General features: G+C 35.1%; 1 protein-coding gene and 1 pseudogene across 1 annotated transcript; one reads left to right on the forward strand and one right to left on the reverse strand.

Annotated features, from left to right (window-relative positions):
* The first annotated feature begins 2,731 nt into the window (after positions 1 to 2,731).
* On the forward strand, positions 2,732 to 5,676 carry LOC122602860 (receptor-like protein kinase THESEUS 1). Its single transcript, XM_043775466.1, has one exon. The coding sequence runs from the start codon at positions 2,985 to 2,987 to the stop codon at positions 5,472 to 5,474; it is 2,490 nt and encodes an 829-aa protein (XP_043631401.1). The 5' UTR covers positions 2,732 to 2,984; the 3' UTR covers positions 5,475 to 5,676.
* Positions 5,677 to 11,265: 5,589 nt separating this feature from the next.
* On the reverse strand, positions 11,266 to 11,364 carry LOC122606366 (annotated as a pseudogene).
* Positions 11,365 to 23,831: the final 12,467 nt, after the last annotated feature.

Here is a 23,831-nt window from a genome sequence, read left to right on the forward strand (position 1 = left end):
GACTACTTAAAAATTCACATAAACCAACAAATGATTATTAATGATGAAAATAAGCTAACTCGAACACCTTTTTGTATACGAAGTATGGGTTTATAAAAGTCGCAATTAGCTCATTTCAACTGTTTCGGTTAGCTCATTTTCTTTTCTCTCTGAATGATGCGTATTGTTAAATAACTTGAGAATCGACAGTCTCAGCTTGTAAACTTAAGCTTTAAAACATATATTTAATCATATTTCCATAAACTATTTACATTAACCTTATTTGGATTATCTTATAATTTAATTTTTTTTGCTTTTTTTTTCTTTTTGAACTTTATAAGTTAATTTTTTGTCTTTTACTATCCTTTACTTACAATTATGAATTATGTTAATGAATATAATTGAATGGAGGGATTCGGATTTCGGTGCTCTTTATAACATGACAGTGAGTTAAATAACACAATAGTGTAAGTTCATAATTATTCAAGGATCTCACTTGCAAACTACAATAAATGTTGTATACTATTTTAAAACCACAAGTGGTATATCAAATGTGTTACACAAAAATATAAATGGAGTAAGCACGTGCTCCCACGCAATCTCGGATCAAGCTCACAACCTGAATCTGATATATGAAACAAGCATTAAAACGCAACCCCTTTGAGTGAAACACAAACTTTTTACATCTGTCTTCGATATAAGCTTTCTGAAACCATGTTTTTCTAAAAATAAGTAGATGAAGCAAGTCAAGAGTCGCTAGGCTCGAAACATGACAGACGTATAAGTTCTTTATAGTTAGAACTCAACACTGAACTTTCTTGATACACATAGTAAAATAATTTTACACGAGCTCTCTTTGAATAACATAACTTAAGCTAAAACGAGTAAACAAATGAGCTTTTTCCTTTTCAAGTTATCTAAAACATATTTTGAATCTTTTTCTTAAGACTTGTTATGTGTTGGATATTTTAGTGTAATTGGGTTAACTTGTTTGATCAGTATTGTCATAATAATACATCATATAGGATTGGTGGTGCGGAGTGCACACCTATTTGAATTTATTATGACTTTAAGGGCGAAGCCCTTAAGGTACGGGGGTCCGGGGGCAGTGCCCCTGGGAGCGGGGTCCAAGGGGCAGAGCCCCTGGCTGGGGTCCATTAAATTGCTATAGTAAAAATCCCTCCGAAAATTAAATTTTTGAAACTTGAGGGACTAAAAATGGCAATTTCGAAACCTTGCAATAACTGCCTTTTTTTGTTGATAAAACAAAATCCCGTAACACATTTTGATCATTCTTTTTCTTCTTCTTTTCTGGTTCTTTCTCTCAAATACATACACACAGAAAATTCTTAATCTTTGATTGTATCCGGTTGAATAGTTTGGGTGAACCGTCAAATTGATTCAATCTGAAAGCGATCACGTGCCTTCAAAAATTGTTTATATCCGGTTATCTGTTTGTTATCTCGAATTTCCCCAACATTATGAAGACAATGACGACTAGATCACTTTGATGAGAGTTAACGAAAATAGTTGTATATATTTAAACGATTGTAGAAGTAACCACGTCAAATCTTTCGTGTTTCTCTTTTTAACTTTTATTTCTTGTAGTATAACAAAAACCATATCAAATAAATTCATTTGTTTTATTGAATCTCTCAACTTTTTTAGCCATTGGACTAATTATATTTTGGTAGCACTATATAAACAAAATAATTTGTTCTTTCTATAAGGAAAAAAATAATTTATTCAAAATAAACTGCTTGACATGTATTAGTTCCAATTTTCAAGTTTTTGGTACAAAGAAAAAGAAAAAAAGAAAAAAAAAACTCTAATCCGTTTTTCAAAATTTGAACGAACTCACATCAATGTTAAAAGGTTAAGGAACACAAATCCAAATATGGCAGCATTTGATAAACTTAAGATAATCAAATAAAATATCTCAAATGATTAGCAATTTTTTAAATGAAACAATACAAAACCCAACAAAATTTTTCTCACACTTTTTTGTCGGTTAATTAAAGTATCATTCCTAATTGTGAAGTTTAAGCTAGATTTTCACCTATAGATCTGCAAGCAAACAAAAAACTGTCATCTTACTTCCAAAACTCCATTTTTTTAATAATCTACTATCCATTAGTTAACTATTTTGCAATTATTATTTAATTATAAAGATAATATATTTTTAAAAGTTAGTAATTAGATAAGATGGGTGGGTTTGAGGTTATTTGACTAATACAAATACTGTTTGAACAAACTGTCATCAATCAAAAGTAACATTGGTGATAAGTCATTTTATATTTTCATAAAAGATATGAGATTTGAAGTTTTGAACATCAGAGACATGTGGTTGGAGTAGGCTGATAAAAGGTTCAGAAAGAACTACGAAGATATGTTGATTTTCGTCTCTTTGAATAACCTTTAAAAAAACAAAACTTACTTTTTTTTAAATGCTGAATTTCGTTTTAAATTTCGTGTCCTGATTTGATAACGGAAAGTTAAACATATGTTGTTTAAACAGAGTCTATGATAGAGAGTTTTTCAAAATAAAAATATCTATTTAAAATACACAACGAGGAAACCCTTATTTATTGGAGTAACTCTGTTTACAATGTTTATCTCAAAACTTAAACACAAACAAAGAAGAAAAATAAAAACGTAAAAAAAACTAAAAACATCTCTTTTACGAAAATAACCTTTTTGTATATAACAGCTAATGAAAGAGTAAGCCAGTTGAGCATTCCCAGCTGCCACCCATAAACCCCCTTCCCTCTTTAATCCTCTCCTCTTAAATCACTTCTATCCTCATGTGTGTGGGTTTACTCCCTTACCCCACCCCTGCAATTTGTAACCAGCTATCTGTTCTCTGCCACCTAAAACTTCCCTTTCATGTCTTTCTTTTCTTCACTTCCTCTGTTAATTAAGGTAATGTCCAAATCATAGCTCAACAATTCCCCCCTTTTTTTACATAAAGTTTCAATCTTTACTTGTTAAGAACATCACAAGCAATGTTTCATTCAAAAAGATTCAAACTTTATGCCTTTTTATGCTTTATTTATCTCCATTTTGTGATCTGCACTTCAAATAGTCATACCCATGTTGATAGTTTCTTAATTTCTTGTGGGCAAACTGACCCAGTTCAGTTAGAAGATGGCAGGGTTTTTGAATCTGATTTCAAGAATGCCCATGTCAATATTTCACCATTTTCTAACATAAATGTTTCCAATTCTCAAAAGGGTGTCTCCAAGATCTTATTTTCAGCTCGAGTTTTTCGTACTAGTTCCATATATACTTTTAGTACGAAGAAAATTGGTAGATATTGGTTAAGATTACATTTTTATCCTGTTAAGAACCCTAAGTTTGACCTGAATTCTGCGGTTTTTTCTGTGGAAGCAAATGGGATTACTTTGATTCATGAGTTTGCTTTCTTTAGAGGAAATAAAAGTTACCATCTTTTTAAAGAATATGTTATTGAAGTTAGTGGCTCGAGTTCGGGGAAATTGGTTCTGGGATTATTGCCTTGGGATAACTCGATTGCATTTGTTAATGGTATCGAAATTCTTTGGATTCCTGATAAGGTTTTTGGGTCGAAAGTGATTCCCATTCCTTTAGGGGTTGCTTATGAGCTTCCTGTTCATGTTGGGTTTGAGACGGTTTATAGGGTTGATATGGGTGGGTCAGGTTTGTCATTCAAGAATGATTCTTTATGGAGGAAATGGGAATCTGATGAACCGTTTTTGGTTCATTTGGCTACTGCTAGGAATGTTTCTGTAAACCCTGATTTGATTAGGTACCATGATGGGGTTTCGAGTGACATTGCTCCAAATTGGGTTTATGCCACTGCCGAAGAAATGGCTGATGCAAAGGTTAATGACCAGAGCTTTAATATCTCGTGGCAGTTTGAAGTCGAACAAGGTTTTGGTTACTTTATCAGATTTCATTTTTGTGATATCGTTGGGTCGAGATTACATGATTTGATGTTTAATGTTTATATTAACAATCAATCTGCTATTGAATCTCTTGATGTGTCACGTAGGGCAAAAGGGTTAGCTAGTGCATTTTTTGTCGATTTTTTTACCAATATGTCAATGGGTTCGGATAAAATTTTGGTTCAAATTGGCCCGAATCATTTAACAGGTTATTTACCCACAGCACTATTAAATGGTTTAGAGATCATGAAAATGAGCAATCCTAGTGATAGTCTTGATGGGAAATTGGCTGTGAATCTTGATTCAAATGACATCAAGAAAAGTAAGAAAATGAGAATGATGATTGTGCTTTTTTCGTGTCTGGGTGGTGGTTTAGTGATTGTTCTGATTTTAATAATATCATTCATGTTTATCTTGTGTTTACGACGCAAAAAGAAACCAAAAAAGGAAGATTCAGTTGGGTGGTCGGCTCTCCCGACTTATGTTGGCAATTCAGGAACAAAGTTTTCATCAAACACCTTTGGTTCCGCCACGGGCACAAATAGTTTAGGTCAAATGATATCATTTTCTGAGGTTCGTGAAGCAACCCGTAACTTCGACAAGAGCTTGGTATTAGGGGCGGGTGGGTTTGGAAAAGTGTACAAGGGGGTTCTTGAAAATGGGCTCGTGGTGGCTGTCAAGAGAGGAAACCCACAATCTCAACAAGGTTTAGTGGAGTTCAAGACAGAAATCGAGATGCTATCCAAACTTCGCCATCGGCACTTAGTGTCCCTAATCGGCTACTGTGAAGAACTAAACGAAATGATCCTTGTTTATGAGTACATGGCTGGTGGGCCCCTAAGACGACACTTGTATGGTTCGAACCTCCCTCCCTTGACTTGGAAACAACGGGTTGAAATATTGGTTGGCGCTGCAAAAGGGTTGCATTATCTTCACACAGGTGTAGCCGAAACCATCATACACCGAGATGTAAAGACGACCAACATCTTGTTAGATGAGAATCTTGATGCTAAAGTTGCCGACTTTGGATTGTCAAAATTCGGTCCTAGTATTAATCAAACGCATGTCAGTACTGCAGTGAAGGGTAGTTTCGGGTATCTTGATCCTGAATACTTCCGTAGACAGCAACTTACCGAAAAATCAGATGTTTACTCATTCGGGGTAGTGATGTTAGAGGTTTTGTGTGCAAGGCCAGCTATAAATCCTACTTTACCGAGAGAACAAGTGAATATAGCAGAATGGGCTGTGAATTGGCAAAAGAAAGGTGAACTAGAGAAGATTATGGATCAAAATTTAATTGGTAGAGTAAATCTTGAATCTTTAAGAAAGTTTGGTGAAACTGCTCAGAAATGTTTAAATGAAAATGGGAATGAAAGGCCATCAATGGGTGATGTTTTATGGAATCTGGAGTATGCTCTTCAGTTGCAGGAAGCTTCTTATGGATATGCTGATGATGCAGATAGTATGAGGGGTATCTCGGACATTCCTGATCGCATTCCAGATGTAGAGAGTGTCGATATTGAGACCATCAGTGATCTGGACTCAAATGGGACCGCTGCAGATCGATAGTGTAAGTATAGGTAGGACTATAGGCTTTGTTGATTTTTTGTATGCTTGTTTTTGTTTATAACAGTTTTGTTTCTTCCATTGTTATTTATATAGTAAAAAACTTTAAAATTGATTAATTTTTATACTTGTGATGGAATATAGATAAGTTCCATTCGTATGATAAGAAATGTTTATATATGGATTTCATCTGTTAGTCACCAAAGGTACATTGTTACAAACGCTTTCGACATAGGCACTTGTTTAATGATCATATAATTTCGAAACATATAGGAAGTTACTTTTAGGGGGATGACAGGCTGAACATATGTTGAACAGTACATATAAATTTGATAATATGAGTATCAATAACTGATTTATGTATCAGTTCAGTTCAGTTCACTTTCATTTTGCAATGTAATCTGGACAAAACTTTGGGCTGCTGATACAAATCCTAGTTTCCAACACAAAGTAACAGAGGAAAAGATAGATATTGGATTTATCTAACCATATATATGTTATAATTGGTATTGAATGGAACCGAATAAGCATGTATTCATAGATGATTCCAGTTCGATTTTACCAGTGGTTCCTTTCCATAATGGTATTTATGTTTGACTTATAAACCCGAATATTGTGGTCCAGTCTCGCTTGAGATGAGAAAACTGTTGATGTAATGTGTGATTAAGATTAGTTGTCTAACTTTGATTAGGCACATTAACCATTTTCCATATTGGATACTTAGAGGGTGTTTGGGATTGCGTTATAAAGTGATTATCTGACTATTACGTTTGTAAAAAGCAAATAATCTAAAAAAATGTTTGTATGAAAAGGTGATTATTGGTTATGAAAACGCAGTTTTAGATAAACATGTACCTACATGCTTTTTCAAACGTATAATCTATTTTGAAAACGCACATTTTGTTTTGTAATCGTAATACCAAATACCCTCTTAAACTCTTAGCTCTCTCGAGATGCCAAAATAGCTTGCTCACCAGAAGCTCTATGAAATAGCTTTTCATTCTAAAGTTATCATTTTTTTCAAAATGTAAGCTCCAAGTAGTTGCATTTACACAAAGCTTTGATCATAATAAAAAAAAAATTATTGTTTAAAACTAAAAAGCTAAATACCCAAAAACTTCCAAAAAGCTCACTCCAAAGATACACTAAAATGATATGTTAACAATTGGATGGGTTTATATGTTGATCGCCCCTAAATATTGAGAAGTAAAGTTAAACGTATAAGGTTTGTTCTATTTAGGGAAGATGAGTTGTTGAGTAAGTTGTACACAACTTGATCAAGGTATTTTCGAGACCGTTTCTCAACTTTTTATCGGTCATTCCTATTATGTTCATCTAATGAGATTCCTACGAGAAACCAATCAAGATGTTTGACTACTTTGGCACCTTAGCACCTTAGTGGTGGTTCAAGTCACTAGTAAAGGCCTACAAGAGAAAGTTAGAGAATCATGGGGTATTTTTGTTTGCCAAAACCAAGGGGTCTTTCTGTGGAGACAATTGTCGTTTTTTATGGTTTTTTTTAGAGGCAACGATCAACCATTCATTCTTGAGATTCGAGGAGAGGAGTGAAAACCCGACTTAAGGCATCATTCGCACGGCAGCTTTTTCAATCATTTGTCTCACATTTATTATTTATTATTTTCTTTTTAATTTGGTCACAAAAAGGGTTGTGGGAGGAGCAGTACTTTCCTTTTCAAAAACTAAGTCATGAATATTATGATAAATGTCCTACTCTCTCTGTCCCATTAAACTTGTCCACTTTTTGATTTTCAAAGTCAAATTTTACGAACTTTGACCATAAATATTTTTATTTGTGTTATATAATAGTTGATGAAAGTTATACCAATGAAACACACATATAAAACACAATCAATTCATATAACTTTCATCAAATGTTATATAATACAAACAAAAATATTTATGGTCAAAGTTCATAAAGTTTGACTTTGAAAATATAAAAGTGGACAAGTTTAGTGGAACAGGGGGAGTATTATTTTTTATACTCTTTGACTACAACCTTAGGAATCTTCATTTTTCATAAAACAGGATCCCTATAGTTAAAATTTTAAAAAGTTGCCAAGTGGCTGTTACTCTTTCCTTAAAAAATATCCGTAAAATCCTAAAAGATATACGGATTTTGATTAAAAAAAAAAAAAGAAGAAAAAAAAAGAAAAGAAAGAAACTTAAAAAGAAAGAGGATACGTTTTGGAACTATTATCGGAAAATGATTTCCCATCCATAATCTAATTGAAAACACTATGAAATTAAACGACTTCCCAAAATCTAATCGACTACTACAACAATTGTTTAAACTATAATTCTCTTGATTCTCATATTGAAATTCAAAATTCGTTTTATTTTTCTTTTTCTTTGATTGTTTCATAAAAGTATTTATTCGAATAAGGTACGAGAGATTTTTAAGTTTTTTTTCTCATTATTTACTTTTGTAGGTGGTTTTTTTATTTTTGATTTTTGGCTGTAGTTTTTATCCTAATAATGAATTTCAATGTAATTTAATTTAGTTTTAGTTTATGGTAATTTTTGTTTTTATAATTATTTTATATTCTATAGCTCATATCTGTTTTTTAGATTTATAATTGTTTTTTAGATTTATAATCAACCTCTGCTTGTGTGTATATGGATATCTCTGATTTTTTAGATGAACGAAAGAAAAGATGTATCGAAATTATTATCTTAATCTTAATCTTAATTTTAATATATACTATAAGACAGTTGAACTAATGACTTATTAACCAATCAAATCGCTCAATTTTATTAAATTGATTTTCGATTATGTCATCATTTAGATTAAATATAAATTAAAAATCTTAATAATCAATATCCAAATGTATTATTATATTACTATTTATTTTAATTTGTAGAAAAAGTCTCATTAACTTACACTTTTTTGTTTTCCATCAATAATTGACACTTTTTAGCCCTGAATACTTAATTTATTTTTATTTTTAACCATCAACTTTAAAAAAAAATTTATATATATAATTATACGTAACCATCAAATTGAGAGTTTTTTTTATATATTTTTTAGAACGACAATATTTATATATTTAATTATTTAATGTTACAATTGTCACTCAAATAGAGTTCTAATTGTTATCAAATAATATGAAAACAATCCTAATTGACATCTAGTTATCATAGGACAGGTGATTGAAAATACACCTATTCGTGTTACGGTCTATATCATGATCAAATACATATACTTGAATGTCAAGTACAAGATCACAAACATATTTATATTCTAATTCTTAATCATCTTTCATAATAATATCACATTATGAGTACAACTGGTTTCAAATAATTCTATAATAGGAAAATTATTGTAGCATGTGTCTTGTGAAATGACTACGGCAAACAATTTCATCAATATGTCTTAGCTAATAATGGCAGTGATGAACCTACGATTATTGTATTACAACTTGCGAAGTATAACATCTAGAACCGTATATCTTCAAAATTATAAGCTTTTATGAATTAAATGTATGATCTAATATTGATAATATCGTAACTCCGTGTCCAGTGTTGGACACGGGTCTAAAATCTAGTTAGGATAATATTTAGCAAAATCTTTATTAAAAACCAATTTATACTACCTTATAAAGAGAATCCACTTTTTTATTTTAGGTAATTCTATCTTTGAGTTACCAGAATTACTATTGACTTTTTATGTTTATTCCTTAATAAATTAATTTATATTTTAAACCTTTATTTTAATAAATAACACTTTAAGCCCTTATCTACTAAAAATTTTCACAATCACAATTACATCAATCTACACCACTTGACACCGCCACCACCGCCAATAGTACCATCACCGACACTACTAAACCGTCTTCCCCACCACCGCTGCCGTATTGTACAGGTACCATGTTCGTGATCGTTGTCGTTGGACCGATCAATGATGATATCATCAAATCATGTTGATATCATCAAATCTCATCCTCTCAACACCCCAATTTCATCATCAAATCACAAATTCATAGAGATGACAATCCAAATTGAAGATTCAATGATGATATCAATGATGAAAATTATAGGCTAATTCTCTTTTGATCATTCTCATGTGAACAATTATGTAAGACTTTTATGTTCAACCTTTCTCATATTCATGTTGGATTAGATGTTTAATTCTTAATTGTGTTTTGCATCTAATGTTGTTTGGATTTGAATGAATGATTACATGTCTATGACTTTGAATGAATTTCATCCATCCTTTGATTTCAAATTATTGTTTATCATGGATTATTGAAAGAATCTCTTATAAACTTGTAATTCTATGTTAATGAATTGAAAATCTAGTTGTGTCAATTCCTCGGTTTTTCATTATCGTGAATCATCACAACCGATTACTTTAGTTCTTAAGTTCATTCAATCCAAACATTATAACGAATCATGTCTATGTGGTTTCCAACGAATATAAGTTAGGTTACATATTTGAAAGCATAATTGGGAGCATGAAAATGGTCTACTTTGTTAATTGAAGTATTTTGTTAAGTTTATGCTCAATTTTAGTTTTAATCAAACAAATCAATCAATCAATCGATTTTAAGTTTATGTCTAGTTTAATTAATTTTATAAAATTGTTTAACACTTTCCCTTGATTCCCTGTGGATACGATACTCGACTTACCCTAGCTAATTAGTGGTAATTAGTTTTATTTTTGATCGGTCCAACGACAACGATCAAATTTTGGCGCCATTGCCGGGGAATCAGTGTGCAAAGTGTTAAAGTTGCTTTCAATTTGTTAAAATTTTCAGAAAATACAAAAAGAATTAATTTAGTGTTGTTAGTAGTTTGTTTATTTTCTTTGCATTTTTGTATTTCCGAATTACGCTAGGTGTGTTATTTGTGTAGGTTACAGGTTGTTTATGCATACGAGGTATTCAAAGAAGAAATCACCTTTGTTGTTTGATCCGGAAATTGAGAAAACAGCTAGGAGAAACCGAGTACTTCACCGTGCAAACATGAGTAATCCCGGAAATATACCACCAATTATTCAACCAACCGGAACCCAACAAGAACCCAACCTTGAACAAAATGTCCAACCCCAAAACCAACCTCAACAACAACATCCACCCCGATCCGTGAGAAGCGGATTCACAACTCCTCACCGAACTGGAACACCAACCTTTGTTGGAGAGGGATCACGGTGTACGGAGTCGGTGTATGAAAAGGTTGATAATTGGAATGATGGGAGGTTCGATAATCATGATGATGGATATGATTGGAATGATGGAGATGATTATGGGCAACCACAAAACCGCCAATACCCTCAATTTAACCAACCTCAATACATCAACCAAAGAATTCCTCAAGGACCACCACCACGTCACTACCGTCGTGGAGTCCCACCCATTAACCAACCACACAACCGTGTCATTCCAAACATGAACTATCAACCTCCACCACAAGGAGTTGATAGTCATTTTCGACCCGCCATAGCCGTTAATGTTTCGCCTATAGTACCACCGGTGTTAAGGGGTAGAGCTTTTGAAGTTAGACCTCAATGTTTGAGTATTTTACCGAGTTTCTATGGTAAAGCAACGGAGGAGCCTTATTTGCATTTGTCGGAGTTTGAGGCTATTTGTGGTACCATTGGAGGTCAAGGATTTTCTCCGGATGAAGTTAAACTAGTCTTATTTCAGTTCACTTTGAAGGATAAAGCAAAGCAATGGTTTTTATCATTGCCATCGAGTAGTATCTTTACATGGGCTGAAATGCAACAACAATTCTTGGATGAGTATTACACGATGCAAAAGACTAGTGATGCAAGAACTTCAATAAGAAATTTTCAGCAACAATCGGGTGAAACTTTTCATGAAGCTTTCAAGAGGTTTAATGAGTTGTTGAGAACATGTCCACACCATGAGATTGCTAGATGGGAATTAATCACAGCTTTCTATGATGGTTTACTACCGGAAGAGAAAAGAGATGTGAATTCAATTAGCAATGGAACTTTCTTGACTAATCCCGAAGATGTTGATTGGGAATTCTTGGAGAAAATGAGTGTGAATTCGAAAAGGCAAGCTCAATCAAATAGGAGAGCAAGACATCCAATAGCTTCTTCATCATCTACAAGTGATCAAGCCACCAAAGATCGACTTGAAGTTTTGTAATGGAAGTTTGCTAAGTTGGGGAAAGCTGAAAATCAGGGTGTTGCTCATGTTTCTCAAGAATATCCGATTTGTGAAAGTTGTGATGTAACTTGGACATACAACTTTGCAATGTCCATTGATCCCGGAACAGGTTGAAGAAGTTAATCAAGTGTATGGAGAAAAGAGACCATTTGACATGAACTCCAACACTTATCATCCGGGAATGAGAAACCATCCAAACCTTCGGTATGGAAATTCTTCAAATCAACTCAACCCGAACTTTCAAGGAAACAACCAAAACAGTGGAGCACCATTTCAACCATTCCAAGGCCGAAATTACAACCAAGAGAATTGCCAAGGTGGTCAAAATCAGGGAGGATTCAATAGAGGCTATCCAAGGAACTATCAACAAGGTAATAACCAAGGTGTACCTTCGGGAAGCAATGGAAGTATCAACCGGGGAGATCATGGAGTACTTGAAAGAGATGGATATGAAGACTGAGATTCTGGACAAGATGGTTGAGAGTTTGCAAAAGCAAGTAGGTCAATTGGCGGAGGATGTGTCGGAATCGAGGAAGAATCCAGGAAAACTACCAAGTGACACGAAGATCAATCCACAACATCAAAGTGGCGGTCCGAAGAATGTCAAGAATGTGGAGATAAACAATGTAAGTACTCTTCGTAGTGGTAGGATTTATGATAATAAAGTTGAACCTCCATCATCACTGGTTGATGGTGTGGTGGAGGATGTTGATGATGACCAAGATAGTGAGCATGAACCGGAACCTGTTTTACCTAAATCAAATAAAAAAGTGTCTTTTAAAGAGGTAGAAAACAATAGGTCTAATGGTAAATTTTCTGAAAAACAAGGAAAGGATATGGAGGGTAATACCATTCCTTTTCCTTTGGCTTTGATTGATCCAAAACTTAGGCCTACACTTAGGAAAAGAGGTCCCCATGAGGAAGAAATGTGGGAAATTTTTAAGCAAGTAAAAATCAACATCCCTCTTATTGACATAATCAAACAAGTTCCGGCTTATGCTAAGTATCTTAAGGAGTTGTGTACCCAAAAACGACAACATAAGCTTCCAAAGAAAATTGTTTTAAATGAAGAAGTTAGTGCCGTTGTGATGGGTATACTCCCACCTAAACTCCAAGATCCGGGAGCGCCTTTAATTACAATTCAAGTTGGTGATTTTAAAATGAATAAGGCACTTTTGGATATGGGGGCGGGTGTGAGTATCCTACCGGGTATGTTGTATGATCAATATGACTTTGGACCATTGGAAAAAGTCGACACCACCTTGGTAATGGCTGATTTGTCTCTTAAACTTCCAAGAGGAATTGTCCAAGATGTCATAGTGAAGGTGGAGGATTTCTATTACCCCGTAGACTTTTTGGTTCTTGATTTTGCACCAAGCGGTAATGTGAGGCAGCCCAATGTCATCATGGGTAGGCCCTTTTTGGCCACCGCTAATGCATTAATCGATTGTAGAAGGGGTACGGTTGAAATGACCTTTGGCAACCGTAAGATTAGAATAAATGTTTTTGCTAGTGTTTCTAACCCCGTAGTTAGTGACGAATGCTTTATGGCGGATGTCATTGACGAGTGCATTTCTCATGAAAGTGAGGAAGACACACGGGAGTCTTGTGCTTTGGTTGACAGGTTAATTGTGGAGCATAGTGAGACATTGAAGAAGGAAGAGAAGGATTGGGAGATCATGGCAATTCAAGAAGGTAGACCACCATGGACTCATTTGGTTGAAAGTCTACCAGATCACATTGACACTCATCTCAAACCTTCCATTGAAAGTCCACCACAAGTTGAGTTGAAAGAACTCCCATCTCATTTAAAGTATGCATTTTTTGGAGAAGAACAAACTTTGCCGGTGATTATTGCATCAAATTTGGAAGAAGTGCAAGAAAAAGCATTGTTAAAAGTGCTTAAGGAATACAAGGCAGCCATTGGGTGGACAATTACCGATTTAAAAGGCATTAGTCCATCAATTGTGATGTATAAGATAATCACCAATTCTGAAGCAAAACCTTCACGTGATGCTCAAAGAAGGTTGAATCCTCATATGCGTGAAGTTGTGAAGAAGGAGGTGCTAAAATGGTTGGATGCTGGAATTGTTTACCCAATTTCGGATAGCACGTGGGTAAGTCCAACACAAACGGTGCCTAAGAAAGCTGGAATTCAAGTGGTGAAAGGAAATAGTGGTGAGTAAATTGCAACTTGACCCATCACCGGGTGGAGGGTGTGCATTGATTACTGGAAATTGAACACCGCTACTTCAAAATATCATTTCCCATTACCATTCATTGATCAAATCATCGAAAAACTTGCAGGTCAGAAGTTTTATTGTTTTCTAGATGGTTATTCAGGTTATAATCAGATTGCTATTCATCCCGATGACCAACACAAGACCACATTTACATGCCCCTATGGGACTTTTGCCTTTAGGCGAATGCCATTCGGGTTATGTAATGCTCCAGCCACCTTTCAAAGGTGCATGATGAGTATCTTTTCAGATATGGTCGGTGATTCACTAGAAATCTTTATGGATGATTTTTCAATTTTTGGCCAAACCTTTGACAAGTGTCTTGATGAGCTTACAAAAGTCTTGAAAAGATGTGTTGAGACAAATTTGGTGTTAAGTTGGGAAAAGAGCCACTTTATGGTTCAAGAAGGGACGGTTTTGGGTCATGTGATTTCAAACAAAGGCATGGAAGTTGACCGAGCCAAAATCAAAGTCATTTCTACTTTACCCCCTCCAACCAATGTCAAGGGTGTCCGTTCTTTTCTTGGACACGCCGGGTTCTATAGAAGGTTCATCAAGGGATTTAGTGTCATAACAAAACCTTTGTGTAATTTGTTACTAAAAGATGTACCTTTTGTTTTTGATGAAGAGTGTTTGAAAGCTTTCGAAACTTTGAAAGAAAAATTGGTTGAAGCCCCCATTTTGCAATCACCTAATTGGTCCATGCCATTTGAAATTATGTGTGATGCAAGTGACTTTGCAATTGGGGCTGTTTTGGGACAATGGGTGGACAAGAAACCCGTTGTGATTTATTATGCAAGCAAGACTTTATCGGATGCCCAATTGAATTATACAACCACCGAAAAAGAATTGCTTGCGGTTGTTTATGCACTTGACAAGTTTCGTTCTTACATTTGTGGTAGCAAAGTGATAGTGTACACAGATCATAGCACGGTGAAGCATTTGATGGAGAAGAAAGATGCAAAACCAAGGCTAATTCGATGGGTGTTGCTACTACAAGAGTTTGACTTGGAGATTCGAGACAAGAAAGGAAGTGAGAACGTGGTGGCAGACCATTTGTCAAGAATTCAAACCATGGATGATGGATCAACCAAGGAGATCAATGAAACGTTTCCGGATGAACATTTACTAACCATTTCTGTTGTTCCTTGGTATGCAAATTTTGTGAATTTCTTGTCTGCAGGTAAGATACCGGAACATTGGCCTAAAAGAAAGAAGCAACAGTTCTTGGCACAAGCAAAACAATACATTTGGGACGAGCCGGATTTGTTCAAAGTTGGCCCGGATCAATTGGTGAGAAGATGCGTTCCGGAAGAAGAAATTCAGGAGGTGTTGACTCATGCACACTCATTTGCATGTGGAGGTCATTTCAGCGGCCAAAAGACAGGTTATAAGGTTTTAATGTATGGTTTGTTTTGGCCTAGCATTTTTAAAGATGCCGCTGAATTTGTCAAAAAGTGTGTTAGGTGTCAACAATTAGGTAGTATTACCAAAAGAAACGAAATGCCCATGCAACCAATTTTAGTTGTTAATATTTTTGATGTTTGGGGCATTGATTTCATGGGTCCTTTCCCTAACTCCTTTGGTAATTACTACATTTTAGTGGCCGTAGACTATGTTTCCAAATGGGTAGAAGCCATAGCCACTAGAACCAATGACCATACCGTTGTTTGTAAGTTTGTACAAAGCAATATTTTCTCAAGATTTGGAATCCCTCATGTCATCATAAGTGATGGGGGGGTCTCATTTTAAAAATTTTTAGTTTGGCAAACTTCTCAAACGGTATGGTATAAACCACCGAATTGCTACTCCTTACCACCCACAAACGAGTGGTCAAGTTGAGGTTTCCAATAGGCAAATTAAAGAAATTTTGCAAAAGACGATTAGGCCCGATAGAAAAGATTGGTCTACCAAACTCAACGATGCTTTATAGGCCTACCGTACCGCTTTCAAAACACCTATTGGAACCACACCATATCGGTTGGTTTATGGAAAGGGTTGTCATCTTCCAATTGAGCTTGCACATAGGGCTTTGTGGGCCGTCAAGGCCGTTAACATAGATTTTAAGAGTGCAGGTAAGGAAAGAAAGTTACAACTATGTGAATTGGAAGAATTGAGGAATGAAGCATATGAATGCGCATCAACATACAAAGACAAGATGAAAGCGGTTCATGATGCTAAGTTGAAGAAGAAGGTGTTCGAAGTTGGCCAAAAAGTTTGGCTTTACAATTCAAGACTAAAATTTTTTCCGGGAAAGCTCAAAAGCAAATGGATGGGTCCATATGTGATTACAAGAGTTGCAAAATTTGGTGAAGTTGAAATTGAAGACCGGAAAGATGGGGAAAGCAGATGGTCAACGGACACCGATTGAAGCCGTATTTGGATGCAACCGACATCAATGGAGCGACAAAGAAGGAAATGGTGAACTTCATCTCAAGTCCACCATCATATGAGGTTGCTTAAATTGTTTGAGGTAATGTCGGGCTGAGGACAATAAACTTAGCGCTAAACGGGAGGCAACCCATTGTTTGTTTGCTTTCTATCTTCATTTTTGGTATGTTTTCGCTTTCGTTTATTTTTATTTAGTTGTTTTAATGATTCGTCGCATAGTTACACAAGTTGGATAATTTTCGGCATCCATGTTTGAGAATTAAGTAGGGGAAGGTCGGTTTGGGTTGAGATCGTTTTTGCAATTAATTGAGCCGACTAACTTATCTCTAATTTATGTGTACGTTGGGGACAACGTACGATTAAGTTGGGGAAGGGAGTTAAAATTTTATATAATTGCAATTGTTATTAAATCAAGTTTAAAGTTTAATTAATCATTTGTGGTTTGTTTAATTACAAAGATTAATTAGTTAAAGTTTAACTTTGTTTAATAATCATGTTTTAAATTTGTTTTAAATAAATTTTAAAGTTGTTGGTTTAAGAATATTTAAAGTTTTAAAGTTTATGTGTTGTACTTAAAAAAAAAAAAGTCTGGGGCGTTGACCAGCCGTCTTGGACGGTTTCCTTGAATGTTCTAAAATGGTGGACGGGTGCCACACGACCTCAGAGTCTGTCTTACGTCGACCCACACGGTGAAACACCATGTTCCAGGCCACCGTCTGGGACGGTGGCTGGAAGCGTTTGACACGTTGGCTCAAAAACAACAACCGTCTGGGACGGTGATTAGGCGTATGAGACGGGCTTCTGAAATGTCTCAAAAAAATGCACGGTCTCTAGACGCTGGTATCTTCTGACTTATGGTGAACGAGACGGCCACATTTGACTTTCCAAGCCACCGTCTGGGATGGTGGCTGACTACGTCTGAGACGGTAAGCCAACAGTGGCAAACCAGTTTTGTTGGGCGTTTGACACGTGGGTCGGGCCGTCTGGTAGGTGGGTCGGGTACTCACATCTTTAATTTATGTTTTTTTTAAATCGGAAAATTTTTAATTATAGTCACACATATACAAACCGATCCATGTATCTATCTAACCAGTCGATCGTCTCTCTCTCCCTCTATTATTCAAAAACAATTTTTCTCTATAAACCCCAAATCTTTAAATCATCATATCTCCATAAATTCTTAACCAAATCAAACAATTCTTGATTCAAAATCGCATAATTTTTCGAGAGCTACAAAACCCTTACCTTTGTTTGTTCAATTTCGACATAGATTTTTCTGGAAAAGTGAGTCAAGAAACGAATTTTTGAAGATTTTTCTTGTTTTTGTTTTTAATTGTTAACCATTAATAAAGTTTGTAACTTTTTAGTTATTTTTCTTAATAGGATGACAAAAATAGGAGGAAAGTTGATGAAAAGCTTGGCCAAATCAATTGAGCCGTCTTCAAATCAACCGAGCAAGAAGAAAAGAAAGATGATTATTCAAGAAGACGAAGAAGATGACACAACCCAACAACAAGCAATGGAGGTTCAACAAGAAGAGAAACCCGAATGACCGTGTAGTAAGCCCTTATCTTCTTTACCTTATAAATGGCAATGTGAATTGTTTAGAGATAAAATGGGTACGGCCGAAAATATGAAAAAACAATTGTTGGGTGAAAGGAAAGTTTTGTTGAAAGATTTTAGGGGTTTTGGGTTCATTGAAGCTTTTGAAAATATTGGTTGGAAAAATGCTTTAGTGTGGAATAATAATGATGATCCGGAAGTAAATTTAGAAGTTATTATTGAATGGTTGGGTCATTGAGAAAAGTTGCCGGTAAGAAACCTCCCGAGACCACCAAGTTAGTCAGTAAGGTGGATGGTAATGATGTCATAATGTCTTTTGAAACTTTGTATAAAATAGTGAAGTTTGATTTAGGTCCTAAGTCGAAAAAGCCGTTTGATTTTGTGTCTGATGATGTGTTAAATGGGGTAGCTCCGGATATGAATTTGGTGGAGATGATAGCCGAGTTGTTCACTTATCCTAGAGATGCTTTGAATTTAAACATTAAGTTGAGTCGTGCTAGGTTAAAACCGTTACCCCGTTTGATCATGAGAATTATTAGTTGGAATATTTGTCCAAGAAGTAGTGACAAGGGTTCAATAAGGTTACAAGAAGTTGTAGTGTTGTATGCTTTGGTAACTGGAAAGTTGAATTTGTCACTTAGACACATTATCATGACAAACATTTGGGAGGGTCGCAACAAGAAGGTTAAATTGATCATTCCTTATCCGAGGCTCATTACTCGCCTAATCTTGAGTCATAAAGCCGCTACAATTGACTCACCCACAATTCCGGTGAATCAAGTTGTTGTTACCATGAAGAAATTGTTGAATGGAACTGAGTGGGCTTTGGAGGATAGGCCTCAATGTAGGATTCTAAAGGATTTGAAGTCAATGGGGCGTTTGATAGCTCCTAAGGATGGGTTAACTTTGGAGGAGGTTGAGGCTCAATTGGAGCTTGTGGGGCCTGTCGATGTTGACGAGCATGGTGAGCCTAGTGGTGATAATGTGGGGAATGAGGAAGAACTACCAAGGATATGTGCTGGTGTGTTAGATGCAGGTATAGGGAGAAATAGGCCGAGTGTTGGGATTAAGCGGCCTAGTGATTATCATCGATGGACTTCTTTTGAGAGGAGTATGCGGGATTTGGCTGCTCAACAAGCTGAAGAAGCAAGAGTTAGGCGACAAAAGCAGAGAGATTATGAACGGGCAATGGCATATGCTCATGAGTTGGAAATCAGGAGAAGATTCCAATATACTGAAGTCGTTCGTCATCACGAGGATCACACTGCAGGACTTCCTTTTATCGAGACTCCTCCAGTCTATAACTTTCAGACCATAGGAGATTATGAGGAGGAGAAACATCCAGCTTATCCTCAGAGCCACGATTCTGAGTGGTTACCACGGCAGTCTTGTGTGGGTAGGATGGAGACTGGTCCGAGTGATCCCCCAGCATCATCTTCTGCAGCTTCTTCTTCCACTGCTGCTCATGATTCATTTGATGGCCAGTCTTTGTATCGGAGTTTGATGGAGTCGATCTTTGGACCACCTCAGGGTCCACGCCAGTGATTGGTACTTTCTATCCATTTTTCTATTTCTCTTGTGTGACTATGTGCTTTTTCTATGTTTGTTTTAAATTTTTGCATTTTCAATTCGTAGGTAGATTTAACTTCTAGTTAATTTCATTTACGTCTCTAGTTTAGATGTTGATTTATTCTCTTGTAATATGGAATTGAGTCAAAGAGACAAAATGTTTGAGTTATATTAGTTATATATGTTTGTAAAATGAGGTTTTCTTGTGATTGGATGAGTACATGTAAGTGGGGCTAGGTAGTGTAGGCTAGATTGTATGATATGATTGATTTATGAGCCGCTTGATAGAGTTGCTAGCAAGTAAAAACATAGAAATGTACAATTGAAGGTAATATGTCAATTGTGAGTCGCAATGCATGTATCACACTTATTTATCCGTTATATCCTTCAATTTCATGAGAGAAAAACGCCTCGTCGACGATTGATTTAGATTGTTAGCGTAGCATTGTTTCTTGTGATCCTTATCATATTGTGTGAACCATTATTGTACATTAGGTTAGAACTAGTACACTTACCGTGTCGAGACCTCTAGCTTGAATTATGTGCTTAAAACTAAAAACAATCATACAAATCACTCCATATTTCACCTCACTTCGTCATGAAATCCGCTAATAGCTCAAAGTTGTGTTGTTTATAATGATGAATCGAAAGAAAGAACAAATCAAAGTCAAATTGAAAAATCAGGTTGAAAAGTCAAAGTATATGGTCATAAATGAAATTCAGTTCAATTATCCATGTAAGTTGATCAAAAGAACCAAAAGTGAAATGTTCCTAAATCATTCTAGTAATCGCCCAATTGAGAATCATTACCGTGTTTCATTCCATATTTCCATCAATTTTGTATGAATACCGAAGTAATAGTTTAAGTTATGAGGTTTTGGTTCGATTTGTGTACTAGCCTATGACTTTTAGTGTGCAATAATGAGTTGAGAGCTTCATATATAAATATATTGGCACATTTTTTGCCAATTCACTCAAATATGAACCCGAGGGGAGTGCATATTGTGAGAGTGTGATGCATGTATTGTGGCAAGCTTAAAATCGATTGATTGATTGATTTGTTTGATTAAAAGCATAAACTTAACAAAATACTTCAATTAACAAAGTAGACCATTCTCATGCTCCCAATTATGCTTTCAAATATGTAACCTAACTTATATTCGTTGGAAACCACATAGACATGATTCGTTATAATGTTTGGATTGAATGAACTTAAGAACTAAAGTAATTGGTTGTGATGATTCACGATAATGAAAAACCGAGGAATTGACACAACTAGATTTTCAATTCATTAACATAGAATTACAAGTTTATAAGAGATTCTTTCAAAAATCCATGATAAACAATAATTTGAAATCAAAGGATGGATGAAATTCATTCAAAGTCATAGACATGTAATCATTCATTCAAATCCAAACAACATTAGATGCAAAACACAATTAAGAATTAAACATCTAATCCAACATGAATATGAGAAAGGTTGAACATAAAAGTCTTACATAATTGTTCACATGAGAATGATCAAAAGAGAATTAGCCTATAATTTTCATCATTGATATCATCATTGATTCTTCAATTAGGGCTTGAATCTCCATGGAAATATGAATTGATGATGAAATTGAGGTGTTGTGTGTGTTAGGAAACTGCCCAGGGATGAGAAAATATGAAGTGGTTACTTCCCAAGTCGTCCATGAGGGAATTATAAACTGAAAAGTAATTAAATCCCTAATTTTCAGATTTTTAGTGCAGCTAGGGCCGTCCCAGACTGTCACCAGGGCGTCTGAGACTGCCCTCCAGAAATGGCAATTTTCCAGATTTTTGCCTTGACACTTCTTGACTTGATTCTTGACTTTGCTTGACTTGTTTATGATCCATTTAACTTCAATTTGTCACCAAAGACCTGAAACATTTAAACAAACATAAAAAAAGCCCTAATCGTCTATTAATCTTCACAAAACTTGTTATTTTCATATCTTAAGATTAGACTAATTAGGCGTTCATCAGTTCGTTAACCAATAACAAATCCTCCTGAGTCTCAATCCAAAAGTCAATTAAAGATGGATTCATAATGGATTAATTCCATATAATTTAACAAAGAAAATCTCCATCTGCTCATTATCATTGCTTCCATGACTAGTCTTGTAAATTTGTAATGCATAATTAAATATCGAACTTCTAGTGATTGAAATAGTTTTAATGTAATCTAATCTTTATTCTAATTGTGACTATGTTACCACTCAGTAATTACGTAGTAGTGTGATTAATTTGATTAACACTTATTTTTCAAAAAAAAAAATCTACTTATTTATAAAAGTACAAATTAACCATCCAAATTATAATTTACATAACGTCCCGTCAATGAAGGTCAACCCAACTGGTCGGAGACATTTTCGGTTTTACCTAAGGTTTTGAGTTCGATTCTTAGAGATGGCAATACCTTAGGGTTTTTCCCTCTAAGTACTTGTAACGGTCCATGATCAACATCTCGTTGTCTAATGTGGTTTTACCCAAGGTTTTGAGTTCGATTCTTAGAGATGGCAATACCTTAGGGTTTTTCCCTCTAAATATTTGTAACGGTCCATGATCAACATCTCATTGTCTAATGTATTATACGATGATGTTTTTCCGATGTTGTATACCGACTGAATATTTGAGAAAAAAACATAATGACACATTATTTACTAACCTAATTTTCCCCTCGATAACGTGTAATGATTAACAATAGAAACACGTTGTATATTTTAACCATTATGTTCAATATTAATAGAACTTGATGTGAATTATGACTTGCGACGTTGTGAGTTTCGATTTGACCATGTTGCATCCCGTTTCATTGTCCGGATTTAGACACCGCTTAATTGGTTTGAGTCTTTCTGTTTCAAGTTTTTGTTGGGATCTTGCACACTTTTCAAGTTTTTGTTGGGATCTTGCACAATTTTTCCCTTTTTAAATGGATGATATTAGTACCAAATATTTCAATGAAGTTACCACACTTATGCATCCATTGTGTACAGTTTGTTAATTTATTTGTATAAAATAATTTTAAAAAATGGTACGAATATCAATTCCTTTTTAAATATTAAGACACACATTTCCATCATTTGACTTTCGTCACGTCGCACCCCACTTTGGTGTTTTCTTTCGGGTTTTCTCTTTGTTTATTACCACATTGTGAGTTCCGATTAGACCCCATTCCATCGCTCAGCTTTCGCAAAACCCAATCCGTAGAGATGGCCAAAAAACCCGAACCCGATGGGAAAACCCGATACCCGAAAGATTTGGGGCGGGGCGGGGCAAGCTTATCGGGTTTCGGGGCAATTATCGGGTTTTTATTCGGGTTCGGGGCAGTGACTGGGGCATGGTTACCCCGACCCGACCCCGATAATATGTATATATATCATACATAAAGTATAACTACCACTAAATAATAAGAACTACATTGCTTCTTTGTTTCACAGTTCACATCGCCAAAGCCCACAGTCCGTTTCAACTTTTATATTCTTAAATTTACACAAAATGAAGTTAGCTTTTGTTTGTTAGTATTTTCGATTAACATTCTGCATCTTTTGTGTTAGTACAAAGTCTTTGTTTGCTACTTTGCTATAACAACAGTCAACATTCTGTTTGATATATTTTGCCTAATATCGGGTCGGGTTTCGGGTTTTATAATGGGGATCAGGTATTGGGTCTGTTTTGGGGACCATTTACCCCCGATGGGGATCTCCGATAAGATACCCGACGGGGATCGGGGCGGGTTCGGGTAGAGGTTTTCTTATCGGGTTCGGGTTTATCACTACCCGCCCCATTGCCATTCCTACCAATCTATTAAATTGTATTACTCGTACAACTTTTCATAATAATTTCATGTGTATACACGGATATACATGTATATGACATGTGTATATAAAAATACCAAATACACCTTCTATATTTTTGTTGTACGAGTGCTACATATAATAAAATAAAAATAATATATAAATTTATTCAATTCCTAAATCCTAATTTCCAAAAATCGTTTTCTAAAGTTTTATTTCACCCAAAAAACGACTTAAGGCACTTATATATATATATATAGGGTAACACTCCGGTGAGAACACTTTTAAAATAAGAACGGTGAGAACACTTAAAAACATCTTTTTGATGGATTAAAAGTCCATAAAACTAACATAGTGAATAACTAATTATCATTATTTAAGTGTTTAACAACACATTGATCCTTCAAAATCGAAAAAATCACGTTTTTTGTTTTGTGCATCCATCTTGGATGCATATTATCAAAATGAAGCATCCAACAAAAAACGTGATTTTTTTTTATTTTGGCAGATCCATGTGTTGTTAAACACTTAAATAATGATAATTAGTTATGCATTATGTCAGTTTTATGGACTTTTAATGTATCAAAATGTAGTTTTTAAATATTCTAATTTGTTCTCATTTTA

Source organism: Erigeron canadensis, chromosome 6 (genome assembly GCF_010389155.1).
Source record: "Erigeron canadensis isolate Cc75 chromosome 6, C_canadensis_v1, whole genome shotgun sequence".
Classification (NCBI taxonomy): Eukaryota; Viridiplantae; Streptophyta; class Magnoliopsida; order Asterales; family Asteraceae; genus Erigeron; species Erigeron canadensis.